The 17,871-nt window shown below is 38.6% G+C and overlaps 1 protein-coding gene across 6 annotated transcripts in view; it reads right to left on the bottom strand.

The window, feature by feature from the left end:
- The window catches only part of cnih3 (cornichon family AMPA receptor auxiliary protein 3), a 51,341-nt gene that overhangs the window by 21,115 nt on the left and 12,355 nt on the right, over positions 1-17,871 (bottom strand). For all 6 annotated transcript variants that reach the window (XR_008606926.1, XR_008606927.1, XR_008606925.1 and 3 more), the window contains exon 3: positions 11,228-11,275. Coding sequence is in view for 3 of the 6 variants with exons in the window: in XM_055044597.1 (XP_054900572.1) it covers positions 11,228-11,275 (48 nt within the window). In the remaining 3 variants the exon portion in view is untranslated. The remainder of the gene's footprint in view (positions 1-11,227; positions 11,276-17,871) is intronic.

Here is a 17,871-nt window from a genome sequence, read left to right as displayed (position 1 = left end):
ATTATTACTGATTGAACTTCAGTTTTAATAACATAAAGCTCCATCATTTTTAAAGTTTAATGTCATGTTAACACGTCAAATAAAGAGTCACTGGGATGGATTCCTTGTGAATTGGGTGGCATTAAAACAAAACTGTTTTCCAACTTTACAATGATTGGTTAAAAGTAGAGACAGACTTCCTGCTTCGCTTCCTCCTCCTTGTGGTCCGACTGCCTCTGATTGGTTGTTTCTGACAGAGCAGTGTATTTCTGCAGATGGCAGTAGAACTACGGGGTGAGGAGCTTGATGTTTTCACAGAATATCTGCCTCATATTATACTGTCAGGACACAGTGACATTTTTACCAAATATGTATAAACCACTTTTTTTAAAACATAACCTCCTGCAGCTTTTAACTTGTAGTAGTCAGTTTCAATGGGAATCATAACTCTGATTCCTCATTTCTCCATCCAGTCAATCTGGACTTCTGACATCTTTCTCCATTCAGAAAAAATCCTCTGTGCTTGTTCTCTTCCACCAGCTCTTTCTTATTTTCTCCCTCTCATTACTGCTGCATTGAGGCAAGCAGCTCCCAGAACCTCTGACTACATATCACCATCTAACATGGTAAACGAGAGCTCCCACCCACACTCCTTTCAGAGCCCAAGTGGAACCTGACAGTTCTGCCACCGCTCGCCGCGACCTCTTCAGGTCCAATTAGTGAGGCCACCCACCATGGACCCAGAGAGGGAGAGGAAGATCTGTCCTCAATGCCACTTTTTCTGAGCTCCGCTCAGAGGGACGCGGCGTTAAAAAGGCGGGGTCACAGAGCAGCGCTCCCTGGCTAACGAGGGACACGCACCAACAGGGGGATGAAGAGGATGAGGAGAAGATGCAGCCGAGCAGACCCACTGCCGTCCACATCCCTCACTCGAATCCCTGCTCCGTCTATGACCAGAAGATGCAGCAAAAAATATTGAATCACTGTCTGCCATGCTTCCATCTGACCAGCCTGTGTTCCTCTGTGAATGGCCCGTCGCAATGAGCAACAAATTAACTCATTCATCACATGATGAATTCAAAGAAGCACAATAATTTACATTTGAGTAATTTATCATTTTCTGTTTTCTCTCTCTTTCTATTAAAGCCTGGATGATAAAAGTTTTCAGTCTAGTGCTTTTGTCTCAACCAGCCTTTTTTTTTTAAAGGACAATTTTGTTTATAGAGACTTCATGATTCATACTAATTGTTGTTTCTGCTGCTTTGTTTATTTATTTTGTATATTTCAGTGTTGAATGTTCATTGGAATTTAAAATGTATTGATATTTGACAGTGTGTTCTTGCATTATTACGCCATCGGAGTAACACAACTTGAAAATGGTCTCAAAACAACAATAAATTTCTGGGACAATTAATCGTCCAGTAAAATTTGAACAAGGTCTATGTGAACGTTTACTATATAGGCTGCCATATAACAAAAAGATTTAATTAAGTGCAGTTTGAGATAAGTGTCCTGTTGTGTCTAAGAAATATGTGCGTCACTAACAATGTCATAATTCAGAAGTAAAAAAAAAACAATGTCACACAGTTAACTGTGTGAAATTTGGGTCTTCATACTGGAGCATACTGATCACCTAAAATTCTCTTGTGATAAATTCCTTTATTTCACACAATCCTGATGAGAACTAGCAAGTTTGATGAACTATTTGGGCGCCTCGCTCTGTTTCTTCATCATCTGGGAAGCCTTGACTCACCTCTCAGTGCGGGACAGAGAATGGCAGTCACATGTCGATTCATCCGGCAGAGACAGTGACCTGCTGCCTGGAGCCAGCGCAGCATCCAGCTGCGGGCAGAGGAGCAGCAAGAGGCCGCGCTGCCTTTAGCTGTAATCAGGGATCCATTCAATGAGCTGTTTATTATGTTCCTAAAGCACAATTGAGATCGGTGTAATAATTTGTGCAGCAATCGAAAATGAGCACATACCCGATCATCCTTTCCTTGCCGTTGTTCGAGAAAAAAAAACAAAAAGTCAGACTCAACTGATCTGACCACCTCTACGCTATAATTACGCATAATTCACCATGTCAATATTAGTGTGAATATATAAAGCCTGTTGCTGTGAAGCACTTGCATGTCTATCACGACCCCGTGGCAACTTTCTGTCAACCTTTACCATGTTGATATCAACTCTGAAACAACATGAACTCATATAACCCTTATTCTCAAACCAATCAGCTCAGTGTCACATGAAAACCAGTTCGATGTGAACACAGTTTCCACCGGGTAGTTTAATGTGCGACACCGAGTTCGCGGTCATAAAGATTTCTCCTTGCGCGCACATGTTCAGTGGACATGTCCAGCGGACATGTCCGCTGGACATGTGCGCGCAAGGAGAAATCTTCGACTCGCAGACTGAAGTCGTCCGCTTCGACTCGCAGACTGAAGTGCGCCTGAGTATGTTGGGGCCTTCATGTGCCACTCAGTCTGACAGAGGAGTCAAAATAAAAAATATGTTACATAAGAACCATGGAAGACTTTCATGCAGCTTAAAAATAAATTCTAGAAATAAGTTCAGCTTTTATTTTTCACCTTTCTAAAGGATTTAGGAGTGCTGTCTATGTGTTATGCTAGAGGTAACAATTGTTGCCATGCTTACATTCACTCTTCTTATGATCAATATATGGATGAAGGGATGAAATTTTCTTTATATATCAGTAGAAGACATTAGAAAGAACATGTTTAAAATATTTTATTTATATTTGTTAATTTAAATATTTTACGGACTTCCTCTTGAACAGGTTTGTGACATTAGCTTGACCAGTTAGAACACACAGACGGTGCTGCACCTTTGGTATCTTTGGTTTTCTTCAACTTCAAAATCATTTTGAAGTTGAAGAAATTATAATTTCATAATTATAATTTCATATTTATAATTTCACACTATAAATATGAAATTGACTCTATTATTTTATTTTAAAACTTCAATTAGCTGCCAAAAGTCAAAACAATTATTTTAGAGCTTCCAGAAGTTAGAAAAAAAAATGTCTGGCAACGATTGTTGCCGGTGGAATCAAATGGGTTAAGTGGACTGAATTGCGAAATGTCAAGTTGCATGTTAGATGGTCTGGATATGCAGCTTGAGGACAAAGGAAGTTCCATTTTAACTCCTGGATGGACATCTTGTTCTCTCTGCTGGAATTCAACTTTCATCTGGATGTCACTTTGTCAGGGTTTCACTGTCAGGGTTTGAGAGCGCAAACACGTCTCCATGGCAACAGCATTACCACCCACATTGCAAATAAACCCAAAAAAAAAAAGCCCCAAAAAACAAAAACACTGCTCAGTTTACCCTCAGGACTCATAGGATCAGATGGCAGCCAGTGGCCCAGTGAAAGTTTAAGCCACCGGAATAAGGAAGGACGGAGACGAGCGTGGAGCCGCCAGCCTGGCACTAAGGCCTGACCGACACGGCAGCAGGCATGCAGCTGAAAGGCACAGATGCACAGCAGCTTCCTGACCAAGCAGGAACCATATGCTGCTCTCCTCCTATCCAGTCTGCCACACTCAACCTCCTCTCATACGCCGCGCTCATCATTCAGTTCGGATGAAGCTATGGCTGCTCATTTCCTTTTCTGCACAGCATCAAAAAAAAAAAAAAAAGAAAACAAACCTACATAGTGATCGGCTCGATCCATTCAGAACATTTGTAATTTAACCAATTTACTCTCCAGATACGACAGCTTTTAAATGATTCATTTGCGTCAGAAGTCCAGGGTTTGGTTTGATGTTTCCACAGATGTCCAGTGAAATGCAGTGTGTTTGTCACTTTGATGTGATTTAATGAAAAGCTGAGCAAGTGAAAATGAATTCAACTGAAGAGTCAGAACTCAAAGAATTGTTAGAACCACACAAAAGACTTCAGAGCTTGGAAACAGAGAGGAGGAAACTCTTCTCCCTGCCCAGTTAAAATTGCAGAGCAGAGAAATGCACACGAGCTGCAGCCATACAAAGAGAATCCATAAAAGTATGCTTTGTTTTTACATTTTTTGCTCTACTTGAAATATGGTGGCCCTGAAGTACAAACCACTTCAACAAATCACTAAACACAACTACAAATTAAAAACGCACAACAATAAAAACACAGAAGAGGAAGGATCCAGTGGGAAACCTAACACATCGTTGATTGGATGATTTTACTTTTATATTTAGAACCGGAAACTTTTCTGCCATTTGCTCTTTCTTTCTTTGGATAGTCAGAAAAACAGCCCCAGCATTTTGTTTGTCCAAAGTGTGAAAAAGAACAAATCTGGTGTTGATGGTGTCCCAACTCAAAGTGCTCTTGGAAAGCGGTGGCTACGTTTGCATCACCGCTAACATTCATATTCTGAACAAACGCACTAAGACCAGAATAAATTCTGGTTCTAAAGTCAAACATGGACCAGTGATCGGAGAATATTGTGTTTTTTTTAAATTTGTCGTTGAATATGTTTTTGAATGTTGTATTTTTAAATATATCCTTCCATTTACTGATTTGTTTCAGTGCTTTGTACTTCAGGGCCACCGTATTAAGGAGCCGAATCATAAGATACAAGCAAACCAAAACATGGACAGTGGAACACATCTGGATGATGCAGAGGAATAGATAATAAAGAATATAATATATATAGAAATGCTAACGACAATGTCAGACAGCAGGATAATAATAAACAATAAATAAAACAGAACTATGAATCAACAGAAAATGTTGGAAACAATGAACATAAAACCACCAAACACCCAATAATGATGACATAGGCTGAGTGAATCTGAAAGCATGTTCCATGTGGCATTTGACCCATTGTAAGGTTTGTTCAGCTTTCCTAGATGATATTCTGAAGAGATGCTCTCACAACTACAGGGCACAGATCACAGGCTTGAAACTTGAAGAGTCTTTTTTTCCCTCCAAGTTGATGAAATTCACCGAAATCTGTGCAGGCAGTCGCAGTGAGCTGTCCTCCACCCAGCCGGAGACAAAGTATGCTCAATGGGAATCAATATGGAGTAAAATAGCCTCTTTATTCCAAATATTCCTGCTCATTTGAAAATTTCACATTGAAACAGCAGATTTCTCTGGATTGTTTCCGATTCGACAAATTCAAACTTTAGTCAAAGGTTTACTTTGTAGATGTCTTCAGTGATTTACACTAGGTTTCTTACATTAATAGAAACCTAGTGTAAATCACCTGTGCAGGAAAATAAAATGATTTTTCAAACGGCAAAATTATTTGTTCCAGAATATAAAAGTCCGGCAGCTGAGGCTCACTGCCCAGAGTGCTGCTTTGTCAGAGGAGGGATGACGAAATATTACAAGGAAAAGCTATTCTATAATATACATCACCATAAACAGGGTTTTAAAAAAATAATGCATATAAACAATGTTTTCTGATATTGTGTTAAAAATTTTGATTTCAACAAATACCAACTTCCTCCACATCCCTCCAGGCAGAAGATATACAGATAGCTGATATCGATACACATTTAATTATCGAACCGATATCGATCTGTTAAAAACTGACTCAGCCAACGACAGTGTTAGAGCTGATGAACATAATTTCTTTGACCTTATTTGGGTCAAAATGATCTTAAGGACGAGTCCATCTGGGAAACAACAATGTTTGAGAATAATTGTAAAGCTGCATCACGCTTAGTGCTGGACGAAAAGTTCTGTTGCATTCTCAGGATTTCCTCCTCTCAGTTCAGTGCCGCGGCTCTTACACTAAAACATAATGATTACTGGGATCCACTGCTGAAAAGAGTCTGTGAAAACTCTCCTGGGATGTGCAAATTACTGTAATTAAGTGGAGCCCTGAGGAACATCATGACAAATGACCCAGATATTGTAGCTTGTGATTCACATTTGTACACAAGATGCCTTCTAAGCATTTGAACATTTTGTCCTAATTTTACCTGAGTGCATTGTGATGCAGGGAAGCTGGTCAGCTGTTAGAAGGATGGATATAACACACGATAATCTGGAATTTTATATTCCAGAAGGAAAATAACCGTAAATATACATTCACAGCTCAAATAAAGTACTTTAGCTAAGTGGTTCTTTCCATTAAAACAAAAAGTTGGATTTCTAAATGGGACAGACGCAGGTTTGTTATCAACCCTATCCTAAGGATCCAATATGGCCACCGTGTGATTAAAATGTTCATAGCTTCTGGTATAAACAGTTTTCTTTATATGTCTTGTCTGTGAATCGGCCTAATATACAAGTTGTACCTTAGATGCATTGCTAATAGCTGAGAATACTAATAATTGTTAGCATACTAATCAACTACAATACTAACCTAAGCAAGAACCCAGCAGTAGAACTTGTTCACTTCCTCTCCTGTGGTGACACTGCTCCAAGAACCACTTTTTGGTTTACACTGTAGAGTTCAGTTACACACCTCTACCACACCTCTCCAAACAAATCGGACTTTACAGGCAAACGAACTAGAGTCGCATTAAAGTAGACTAAACAGGGCCAATGTGAATGAAACCTGAGTCTACTGGCATCAGTTTCCACAGTAAGTGTGATTTACAGCAAAATGATCGCACCACCTCTGACGTAGGACACCTTTAATTCTATGGAGAAAGTGGAGATTTTTAGCATTACTGAACAGACACACTTTTCTACCAGGTCAACCTGAACTCCTCTGTATGCTGAAATCACAGAAGAGTTCAGCTACACAGCATACAATCTGCTTCAGCTCTCCAAAGATATTTTTAAGAATTGAACGTCCCCAATGAATGTCCAAAACACTCATCATGCGCATAATGGCAAAAAAAAAAGTGTAAAAATTTGGGTTTTTCTTGTCCTTCCTGCAGAACAACATTAATATTAATTTCCTGCTGAGCAAAACAGTGGTTTCTATTTTCTCTGCAAAGGAGAGGTGCCCCTCCCCCCCATCTCTTGTTCTTTTTCACCGTCCTCCTCTGCTGCCCCTGGTTCTCTCTCTTCATTTCATCTCTCTCTTTCCTCCTTATCTCTCGCCTCCTCCCCATTCCTTTTCTGCCATGCAGGTCTTCTTCTCCTGGTAGCAGCAAGCGGGATGAAGGCATCGCTGTGCTTTGCATATAAGCTCATTATAGTGAGTGACGGGAAACTTACAGTGTTTCTGCATGAAGGACTCATAGATGAGGACTCATAAACAGTTACACACGGTCGTTTATCAACAACTAGCAGTTTCCTTTTGCTTAAAAATCTCATAATTGGCATTAAGATAGGTTTTAGTGTGAAATGTTTATTTGTGTACATCTGCATTCATCCATTCTGAAGGAAGAAAAACCTGTAAATTTAATTTGCAAATGTTTAATTCTGGTTTTTCACCAATTGATAGGGAAAAAAAACTATATTTTGTTGGTACGTTTAAAATATTATAAGGCTTATCAAATCTATAACTTTCAACAATGGACTGAAGTTGAAAATAAATTACCAGAGCTGGCCAAAACTGCCTCTCTGAGTCACTGTCACATGACCAATGGTAAAGCACGGGCTCCTCCCCTCCAGAAACAAATGGCAACATTGGAATTAAAAATCAGTAGTTAATATCAACCCAGATTTTCTTTATCAGACCGATACCGAAATGTTAAAAAAATGACCATCAGTCGATACTAATGTTAGTGCTGATGTATCCAATTAACTTTTATTCAAAATAGTAATTGAATGATTTGTTCATTTGATTATTTTAATGCATATCTACATCATATAAAAAAGTTTAAGTGATTCAATAAAAAAAATGAAAAATAAAAATTGACAAAATGTGCCGATTAATCAGCAGCAGAATTGAAAGAATATTCAAGTACTAAAATAATTGTTAGTTGCAGTATATAATTGGAGCAGAAAGAAAAGTCATTTTCAACTTGCAAACATTTTAAAGCTATGTGAGTTCAGGTCCCTGTGGCATCCCATTGGCACTGACAATACCACAGTTAGCACCAATGCCAGGAAACTGCATTAGAATATCAAACCGCATGCATATCTTGGCTTGTCAGAGTTACATATCTAACATTCATAGTTAATTATGAAGCACCTCCAAAGCGTGACAATAGGCAGGATGGTGATTTAAGACATTGGCATCAAACAACAACTCTGTGCTATACATAGAGAGGCAGGGAGGAGGGGTAAATACGGAGAACATAGATCCAGAAATAAAGGGAGGAACGAGAAGTTAATTGGTAGTCTGAAGTTCATTCGGTTGCTGTGACAACCCAACCTCATCGCCTCAAGCTGCGGGACTGCACATCTAATGAACACGGGCGCACAGGAGAAACTAAAGACAGGAGAGAATCCCCTCCGGCTGTTATCACTGGCATGCACGGTGCAGCCATTCCCACACAGTCCACAGAGAACACACGGCTAGTCCATATGCCGCTGTGTCTGTGGCAGGTACGCCAGCACAGAGAGGCGCAGCCAAAGCTTTTAACTGAATCAGTCGGAACCTGCGTGATGCCGCTGTGCCAGCTGGAGGGAAATGAAATGAATGATTCAATGGAGGACAGAGAAGATCGAGAAAAAGGGATGGAGAAACACCTTCAGCATTTCTCCAAAGGCAGCGCCAACATCTGTACCGACAGACTCACAGAGAAGATGAACCGCAAAAGGCACGATCTGGTTTGATTAGTCCTATAAGTCTTTAGTAAAAGACACGTCATCCATCTCATGATAGACCATTAAAATCATGAGGTTTTATATCCTGTCCGCACATACAAACCAGCTTTACTGCTCATTCTGTGGCATGTAGAGCTGCTTCTGTTATGAGTTTACTTCAATGAAACAAGGAAAACCATAGCTGCTGTTCCATCTGTCAAAGAAAGCTACAATTAGAAAGCTGTCAGGTGAAATTTCAAGATAAATGCACTCTGACCTTTACAAGTGACCTTTATTTGCCCTTCTCTAAACTTTTGAATGAACGTCCATCTGTTCAGTGTTTCAGGTTTTTTTGCACAACTCGATGTTCTCCAACAAGGAACTTAACAGCAAAATTCCTAGCAGGGCTGTGAGCCATGAATCGAGCAGTAAACGTCCTGGTGCAGATTTAGACGTCATTCAGTTCAGTTTATCTATGTAGCGCAAATTCACAGCAAATGTGTTGTTGGACATGAGACGAAGACGACAGCTGGCAGCTTCCGTTTCTATAGCTGGAAACGAGAGCAGACCTGAAATCAGAGTGTAGTGATGGACTCTGACCTGAACATTCAGAGGCACATAAAGACAATTACAAAGTCAGCCTTCTATCATCTAAGCAACATTTACAGGATTAAAGAACTAATGTGTCGGCAAGATGTAGAGAAACTCATCCATGCTTTTATCTTTGGCCTCATTGATCAGTGTCCTCACAGGTCTGCCAAGCACTTAACAAAATGTAATGTTTATCAGTTTTCACAACTGTTGACTATCTGATGTTTTTCTGAGGTTTTTTATGTTTTCACAAATCGATGTAAAGCTCTTTGAACGGCCGGGTTGCTGAAATATGCTGTACAAATAAACTTGATTGGCTGATTGATTATTTTTACCTTCAGATTTGATGTTATCTTTTTTATTTTTCTCTCAAATCTTATGATTCTCTCTGATTTTTCCACAAAAAAAGAAAAAAATGAAAAATCTCCCATGGCCTTAATAAATACATAAATTCTAATCTTGTTGGTATTTTCCTTGAGTACACTTGGGGCAGCACATCTACTGTCACCTAAACTGATCCCAGAAGGTCACTGCTGCAAGGACAATGTGTCTGGATGCATATGCACGGGTGTGTGTGCATGTGTGTATTTGTTATAGCTGAAAACACTGTAGAGAAAACACTCTCCCCAGGGCCTGGTGAATGGCTGGAGGGCTCCGCTTCACAACACTGATAACCAACATCAGCTGCTCAGCCAATAAACCTAAAGCATTACACAGACACACGCACACACACACACAGTTGGATGTTCAGATTCAGACACAATATGTGAATTTCAGCGAGGTGGAGGGAGAAACAGATGTCACAGCGTAACTGGGAGGATCATCATGCTGAGTCCTCCAGGCTAACACGCACAGAAACAAACAGAGGAGCTCTGCAGAGAACACTCACTCTCAGTCTCTGTCTTTTCTTTGATGTCAGGCTAACATGTGGCACAACGACAAAGCAGGAGTCTCGGTGCAAGTCGGCGCTGCGTTCACAAAATCAAGGTAGACCTGCTCAGTGGAGTAAACATAAGAAGCTGCTGGAAGACGGGAAGCTATGCAATTCAGAAAATATGGCTGACACATACTGCAGGGTGACCGTGCATCCGTGAGTTTTAAAAAGTCTTAAATTCATGTTTCCAAAATGATGCCTTTAAAATGCCTGGCCTTCAATATGTTAATCACAGACTTTGTGATTAATATATCGCAAGGACCTGTGACATGTCAAGACAAAGCCCTCGTCAACTTTGTCTTGACTAGGCCTGTGACGACAATAGGTTTTGCTGGACAATAAATTGTGTCAGAAGTTATTGTGATAAACGATAATATTGCTGTTTTGAGACCATTTTCAAGTAATACAAAGTAAATGACGTAATAATACAAGAACACATTCTCAAAGATCAATACCCTTTCAATTCTAATGAACATTTAATGTTCGAACTGGAAGACATTTAAATATACAAAATAAATAAACAACAAATAAAATTAATTGTAAAACAACATTGTCCTTCAAAAAAAGGGCCAGTTGAGACCAAAGTGCCAGATGAAGGCTTTTATCATCCAGTTTTTAGTAGAAAGAGAGAAAAAGGATTAATCATGCAAATGGAAATTATTGAGCTTGTTTTAATTTCTCATGAGATTTATTAATTTATTGATTTATTGATTACTGCAACAGGCTTAGTCTTGGCAGGACTATTTAAAGTCGTATATTCTACATAGGTTTTTCTTCTCGTGGGACGTCTGTCAGATAAAGATAAAGGCTTGAGTTTTCTCAGACGTCTCTATTGTGACTGGAGATGGTTGAGGCCAACAGTAACTCATTCCTAACTTAGCCTACTAACATATTTTAGTAGGCTAAGTCCACATTTATCGCCATTTGTCAGGACAAAGTTCCTACATTTCTGTGGCGATATAGATATAAAATTATATTCCTAATAGTCTTAAGTCTGAGGTGAGCTGCAGAGGTCTTGTATAGGAAGATATTTCACACTGAATATGTTCAGTTTATCATTGAGCGGCAGAGTTGCAGGAAGCTTAATGCCAACGATATGAAGCTTACCTTCCTCAGCAGGTTGCAGATCCTCTCGATGTTTCTGAGTCTCTCCCTCTGTAAAAGGAAACAATAAAACAGGAAACCAGATGTTCAGGTTCCTTTAGTGAAAATGTTAATGTGAAAACAGCAGCGTCACATACACAGACATATTCAACAAATTAAACTTCTGTTCAGAAGAGGCTCATTAGCCAGATTAAAAGTACTTTTAATAGGTAGGCTTTTCAATATGGCTACATTCCTGTATGAAAATGTTTTTTTAATTATTAGTTTGATGTAATATTCAAACATTAGAAGTCACGTTTTTATTTACTGAAAGCAGAAAATTATCATAATTAACAGAAGTCAAGATTTTCAAACATTAATCTCGGTGTAGTTAATCTACATAATGTGTTTCAGTTAGCTATAAAGGTCCAGAAATATAGATATGATTTTTAAGTCATGTTCTATTTTATTTAATGGATCTGTATGTGAAAATGTCATAATTATATAATTATGATATGCATCTATCTACTGCAGGTATATTTATGATTACAAGTTAAAGAAGAATCCTGTGGAGGTTCTGACCTGTCTAAAGACACCGAATCGCATGTAATTTTATTTTTATAAAAAAAACAAGAAAGCGCAAAGCCACAATGCAGAGGGAGCAAGTAGAAAAACTAAGTACACCTTGTTATTTAGAACAAAGGATCTAAAACTCCATGTTCAAAATCTAAATCGGATGCTTCAACAAATAAAAGAGAGTTCAACCTTTACACCAAATAAAAAGCACAATCTGTTATTTTTACCATTTAAACATCAGAATATGGAATAACAGGACATGGAGAAGGAGCATTCAGCTTCTATGCACCACAAATCTGGAACAAACTTCCAGAATACTGCAAAACAGCTGAAACACTGAGATCCTTTAAAACCAGAATAGAATGTTTAGAGTTGCTCCTGACTCAGAATCACTGGAACATTGACCGACACATCTGATGTGTAACGATGCCTTTGATGATGGCAATGTGTCCATCACTGGTTTCACAATTGATGACTGCATGATGGTTTTATCACATTCTTTATGTTTCTATGATGTAAAGCACTTTGAAGTGCTTTGCTGCTAAAATGTGTAACACAAATAAACTTGACTGATTGATAGAAGCAGTACAAATATCTCTTTTAAGTAAAATGATTTAATTTAACTCTATAATCTGACCTGACCTTATTTTTTTTCCCCATCCTGTTCAACATTACATATTGAAGCTGCTGCTGCTCTCTGGACAGCAGTTACATTTGAAAACTTGAGAGCTCTCTCCTCGTGTGCCGAGGTGTAAAATGCTGAAGTCGTGAACAGGCACCATTTCACAAGAGCTTTCAAAACACTAAAATATTAACTAATTCCTATTGATAATGTAACCTGACTTTTGAGTGGCGGAGCGGCACGTTTCCCAGGGGGGCGTGCAAAGCTCCACAAATCTGCCACCTTATGAATCATATATTCATTTGAGCGTGGGACCTTTCGAACTCCTCGTTCTCAAACCACAGAGGGTCCGGGGGAAACGTGAAGAAGTGGAAGAACATCAAAGAAACCGTGTCTAACGCTTCGCTGCGTCGGAACAACACAAGAAAATAGGATTAAAATGCAGAAAAAGGAACTGCTAATATAATTAGGCGGAGAGCTGTGTATGAATATGAGTTTATGAATTTTGCTTCTTTCAGATTCTGTCTTTAGAAAGATGCTTCCGGCCAGAGGCTGGGTATGTTCACATCTATTTGTAAACCTGCTTACAGAAAAATTAGCGAACAGGATTAAAATAAACAATAAAGACAATCATTTATATAGAATGTGAACGTCATAAGTAACTAGGATCAGTTTATGGACACCAACATATGTTTAATAGTTTCTTGTATTCAACATGTCTTAATGTAAATTAGTAAAACCCAGGAGAAGGGAGTACTCATTAAATCTCCACTTTTAAGGTAGTTTGTTTCATTAAGAGAAACATATTTCTTACATGTTTGATAAACTGTCATCATGACATGACAGTAGAACGTGAGACAGGTAATCTGTGAAAAAATCTGGGTTCCTCTGGCTCCTCCCAGTGGTTCTACTGCCACCTGCAGAAATGCACCGCTCTGCCAGAAACAACCAATCAAAGCCAGGAGGTTGATTTTCTAGACACTCTACACTTGCATTGATAAACATGAAGCGAGGCTACAATCAACTTTTCAGACAAGATAAAAATCTCAGACGCATCATTTTGCTGCAGTCATCAGCATCAGGTGAGGGTAAAAAATAAATAAAATAAACAAAGAGGGAAAAGGTTAATTAGAGGTAAGTGGTTAGAAAAGAGGATTAGAGGGAAGATAAGGGAGGTAAAAAAAAAAAAGCTCACTATTAGGAGATGGCAGCAAAAAAGTGGCATCTTATTGCCACCAGGTCTCCATAGCAACCATTTATTTAAGGGCTTTTAACAAGTCTTTACCATCTGTGCCAAATATTGGGGAGGGTGCTGTGTGGAGAGGCTCAAACATCAAGTCACATCTCAATACACAGCAGAGCAGCAAATTAAACGTCTAAAAACAAAACAGTGAAATCAATGCTTGACTGAACCAATAGAAATATCAAAAAAGGTTCTGTGCATTACTAAGAGACCATATGATGAAACTGCCTCGTTAAACATAACAGATAATGAGGACTAATGAGAGTTGAGGGTCTTCATCCAAAGATAAGTGGCTGATAAGGACATGAGGTTGTTCAGATTGGACTTCAGTCAGCTAGGCAGATGTCGAGCGTTTCATCAAGACCAGGAAGTTCTGCGTCAAACTGGAGCGGCGTTTCCACTCACCACTTAATTACGCAATAAGACATATGAAAATGAATTTATTTTCAAATTTATTTTGGAAATAAATTTGCTTAGAGTTCATCACCTCTAGGATGAGGTGGTTTTTCAGCCACATTGAAATGTGTTTATTTCACAAAACTGCTTTGCAGAAGTCACAAGATCAACAACCGGATGTTGCTACTGGTGAAAACCACAAAGAAGAAGATGACAGGAAGTAGCGGGAGGATCACGAAGAAGCTCATTCACATGCGATTTTAATTATGTTATTTTATGGATAAAACGCAATTATGAAATTGTGCTTTTTTTCCCCCAATATTAGTGGAATACTTCCACAGCTTTGTGCTCATTGTAATGGAAACGCAGGCTGATTGACCTGAAGTTTCTGTAAAAGATTTTAATGGACATCCAGTTTTTTCATGGGGCCTATTTCTGTTTGTCATGAGGGGGCAGTTAGGCTGAATGACTTTCAAAATGCAGCTCAGTAATTGATCTCCAAACTAGCGTGAAGAGCGTAGACGAGGTGGAGACATTAGATCGACCTTCATTTATCCAGGCAGGGCAATTTAAGAGTAAATTTAGCAGCGCTGCCTTATACCAGCTTGGACAATGAAGCCCTGATGACGAAGCGTTGGTGGATGCCCATCGATGTTAACAGCTGTGAAATCAATTTCCCTTAAAAGACTGGAAGATAAGCTGGGAGGACAGCCATAAATCCATCAGAGGACACACAGTGAGCAGTTGTGACTGGGTGCTTGCCCCAGAAATTCATCCCAAACTTACACCAGGAAAAACGTTTGAATGCAAAGAATCCTGTGTCTTTATAACTGGAGCTGCACTGATCCCATTATATCGGTTCCGATAATAACAATAATAATAAACATTCTACATCAGGTATTGATGACAATGTGTTCAATCCATAAGGCCAGATCTATTGATTCTAATTCTACAATTTGTCCTCTGAGCGACATCATGGATTACTTTACATTACATTGAAATTCCTATTTCCATTTTCTTGGAAATAGGAAATAGGAAAAATAGGAACTAGAAATATGATAACATGTCTCCTTCCCACTCTAACAACTGAAGGATCATTTGAAAGAAGGTTTGTTGCAGTTTATTTTTACATGTTTGACCAAAGGTAGTCAACCTTTTGTTTTAATCAGTTTCTTCATTATTTCTTTTCCATTAGCTGTTATCTTCCTAATTACACTAACTGAAATAATTTAAGTTGTTTTTACATTTGACTAAGCTTGTAAAGACTTTGCTGTTTTTAAGTCTTCTATACTGGCTCAGTTTTATCAGATCATTTTTTATGTCAGAGTTTTAAAAAATAAATTACTTAAGTCAACTCATCTATTTTTCTGCATCATTATCGGCCGATACTAAACTTCAAATATCTGTAATGAAAGTGAAAAAGTGGCTCGGTCCATTCTTAACTCCAGTTTTGTAGGATCCAGGCGTGCAGGCTGTTTCCACCATCAGTGGTGAAACAAAGAAAGTTAGTTTCATTGAATTCCAGCATGGTTCCAAGATAAAATGCCATCTGTGCAGTTTTTTTTTCATAAAATCTCTTTGCTACTGAATATTCCATGGTCAGCTGTTAGCAGAAGCTTTTGGGAACGACAGCGACTAAGCTATAAAGTGAGTAGACCTTGTAAAATCACAGAGTGGGGTCAGTGAATGATGATGTTCATAAGGTATAGAGGTCCTCAAGTTTCTGAAGAGTGAATGGAGTCAAAACTCTTTACGAGTTTTTTTGTGCCTGTGTGTGGTTTTTGGGAGCTGATGGGATAACCCAACCGCTTCCTCTTCTGTCCCACCGTTACATCTGCCACCCAAAGGATTAAAAGGCACAAAGATACAAATATTATCAATCACAATATGACAAAGTTACCATTGCATTACTTCGGGTAGTGCAAATTCAGCACTCATTTAGAAAAAATATACTATTTAAAGGTGATGCTTGTCTGGATAACAATAGTGTTTTTATGTTTTATGTCCATTAGATTCAGTTGGTGTCCTATAAAGGCTGCTAATATTTCCAAATCCTGTATGTTCACTGATAGAGTTCAGATCTATTCTTTCTTCCTCTGACATTATTTTGAAAATCTTAAATGATGTTGAACAAGATCACATGTCTCCTTCCCACTCTAACAACTGAAGAGACATTTTATCATTACCACCTGAGAGATAAAACATACTTATTGACAGAAATCATTTTTGTTGCAATAAATGTTTTTCAACAAAAAGTAATCAAAAGGTGTATCTCATATTTCTACATACAATAACACGCATTAAGAGTTGTCATAAATGTCTATGTTTTCCAGGTAGGATTGTATCATCCTCGTTTATTTTGTGCATACAAGTTTAGCTGTGTAAATATTGGAAAGAAAATAAAACAGAAGTTAAGCTTGAATTTAAATTCCAATAAATAGCAATTTGATGAAAGCGTCTTTCGGGGCTAGGACGTTCAGGGCTACATCTTCAACCTACTGCAGCGCTGAGGAACAGAGAAAGGAGGGGTTCGGGAATCTTGAGAGACAGAGGGAAAGAAAAGTTCAAGCAGAGGAAAATTAGATGAAACCTTTTGTACCCGTTTCCCCTGCTGGATTCTTTGATGCGTTCTCTATTGCATAATGATATGCAAATATGACAAAATATGAAAGTGCTTCTGAGTGGGGGGGAAATCTGTCTAATGCGCTGCTGTCAGACTTTTGAAATACCTTTCAAGCTGACTAATTTAGTTATGCCTCTTCAAAAATCCTTCTTCAGCCAGGTCTTCCTCTGCCTATCAACCTGCTTCCTTCTTCAATTTAATGTTCACCCAAGTTCCCATTTTTTCTGTCAGTTTTACTCCCTCTCTAATGTTTCTATGCTCCTTTTTCTGCTCATCCCCAAAGACGTCTAGAAGTCATTACGCCACAGAAACTGTACTTTGCAGACCTCTTAAGTCAAAGTCACCTTCAGACTAACTGCTGGTGCTTTGTGATCCATTATTGAGTTAGTAAAAGCCCATAAGACTCAAAGGAGAAGAATTTAGATGCGGAATCCTAAACAACTTTATTAGGGGAAGTACGAGCAGGCCAGCCTTATTCTACGTTCCTAACCATAACCTCTCTGCATTTTTCCTAGACAGTTTTAAAGGTGAAAGCAAACTTTTGAAGTGACACAAAAAAAGATTTGTAGAACAACTTGCTCGTGTGACTTTTAATTGACACAAAAAGCAGAAGAAAATGAGATTTTGCTTACAGAAACACCCAGTAATGTAATTTCCAAAGTCAAGAAGTTTAAATCACCCACTACTACTTCACTTCATGTCATCTCCCTGTACTGTCACTCTACTGTCTTACAAGACAATAATGAGCATGGTATGCAAAGGATAGTCAATAATCTGGCATCCACAATCTTAATGGCCACTGGTCGTGGATTTTACAAATATTTGATCACTTCTCTTGGCAGAATTGGTCGGCATCATTAAAATTTCTTGATTTCTGTGCACAGATTCAGCTATCAGAAAGAACATTGCACCAACTGATAATCATGGTACTTTTGTTTCCTTTGCTACCAATAATGTACGGTTACCTCAAACCTCGTCTCAAATTAGCAGTTCTATGGTTGGCACTCAGACACAGTTGGGTTTTCCAAAAGGTCAATTATCTCAAACACACATCAGAACTGGTTTAAGAATAGATAAGCCAAGCAAATGGTAAGCTTCTAAGAGGTCTCTTAATTCAACTTTAATTCAAACTGTATTGTTAGAGCTGGGTCTGTACTAACCTAGCAACTTAAATGAACTTTGCTAATTCTAATAAGTAGAGTGATTGG

The sequence above is a fragment of the Poeciliopsis prolifica genome, unplaced genomic scaffold (assembly GCF_027474105.1).
Source record: "Poeciliopsis prolifica strain line A6 unplaced genomic scaffold, Auburn_PproV2 SCAFFOLD020, whole genome shotgun sequence".
In the NCBI taxonomy this organism is placed as follows: Eukaryota; Metazoa; Chordata; class Actinopteri; order Cyprinodontiformes; family Poeciliidae; genus Poeciliopsis; species Poeciliopsis prolifica.
This window is presented reverse-complemented; position numbering and strand designations above follow the sequence as displayed.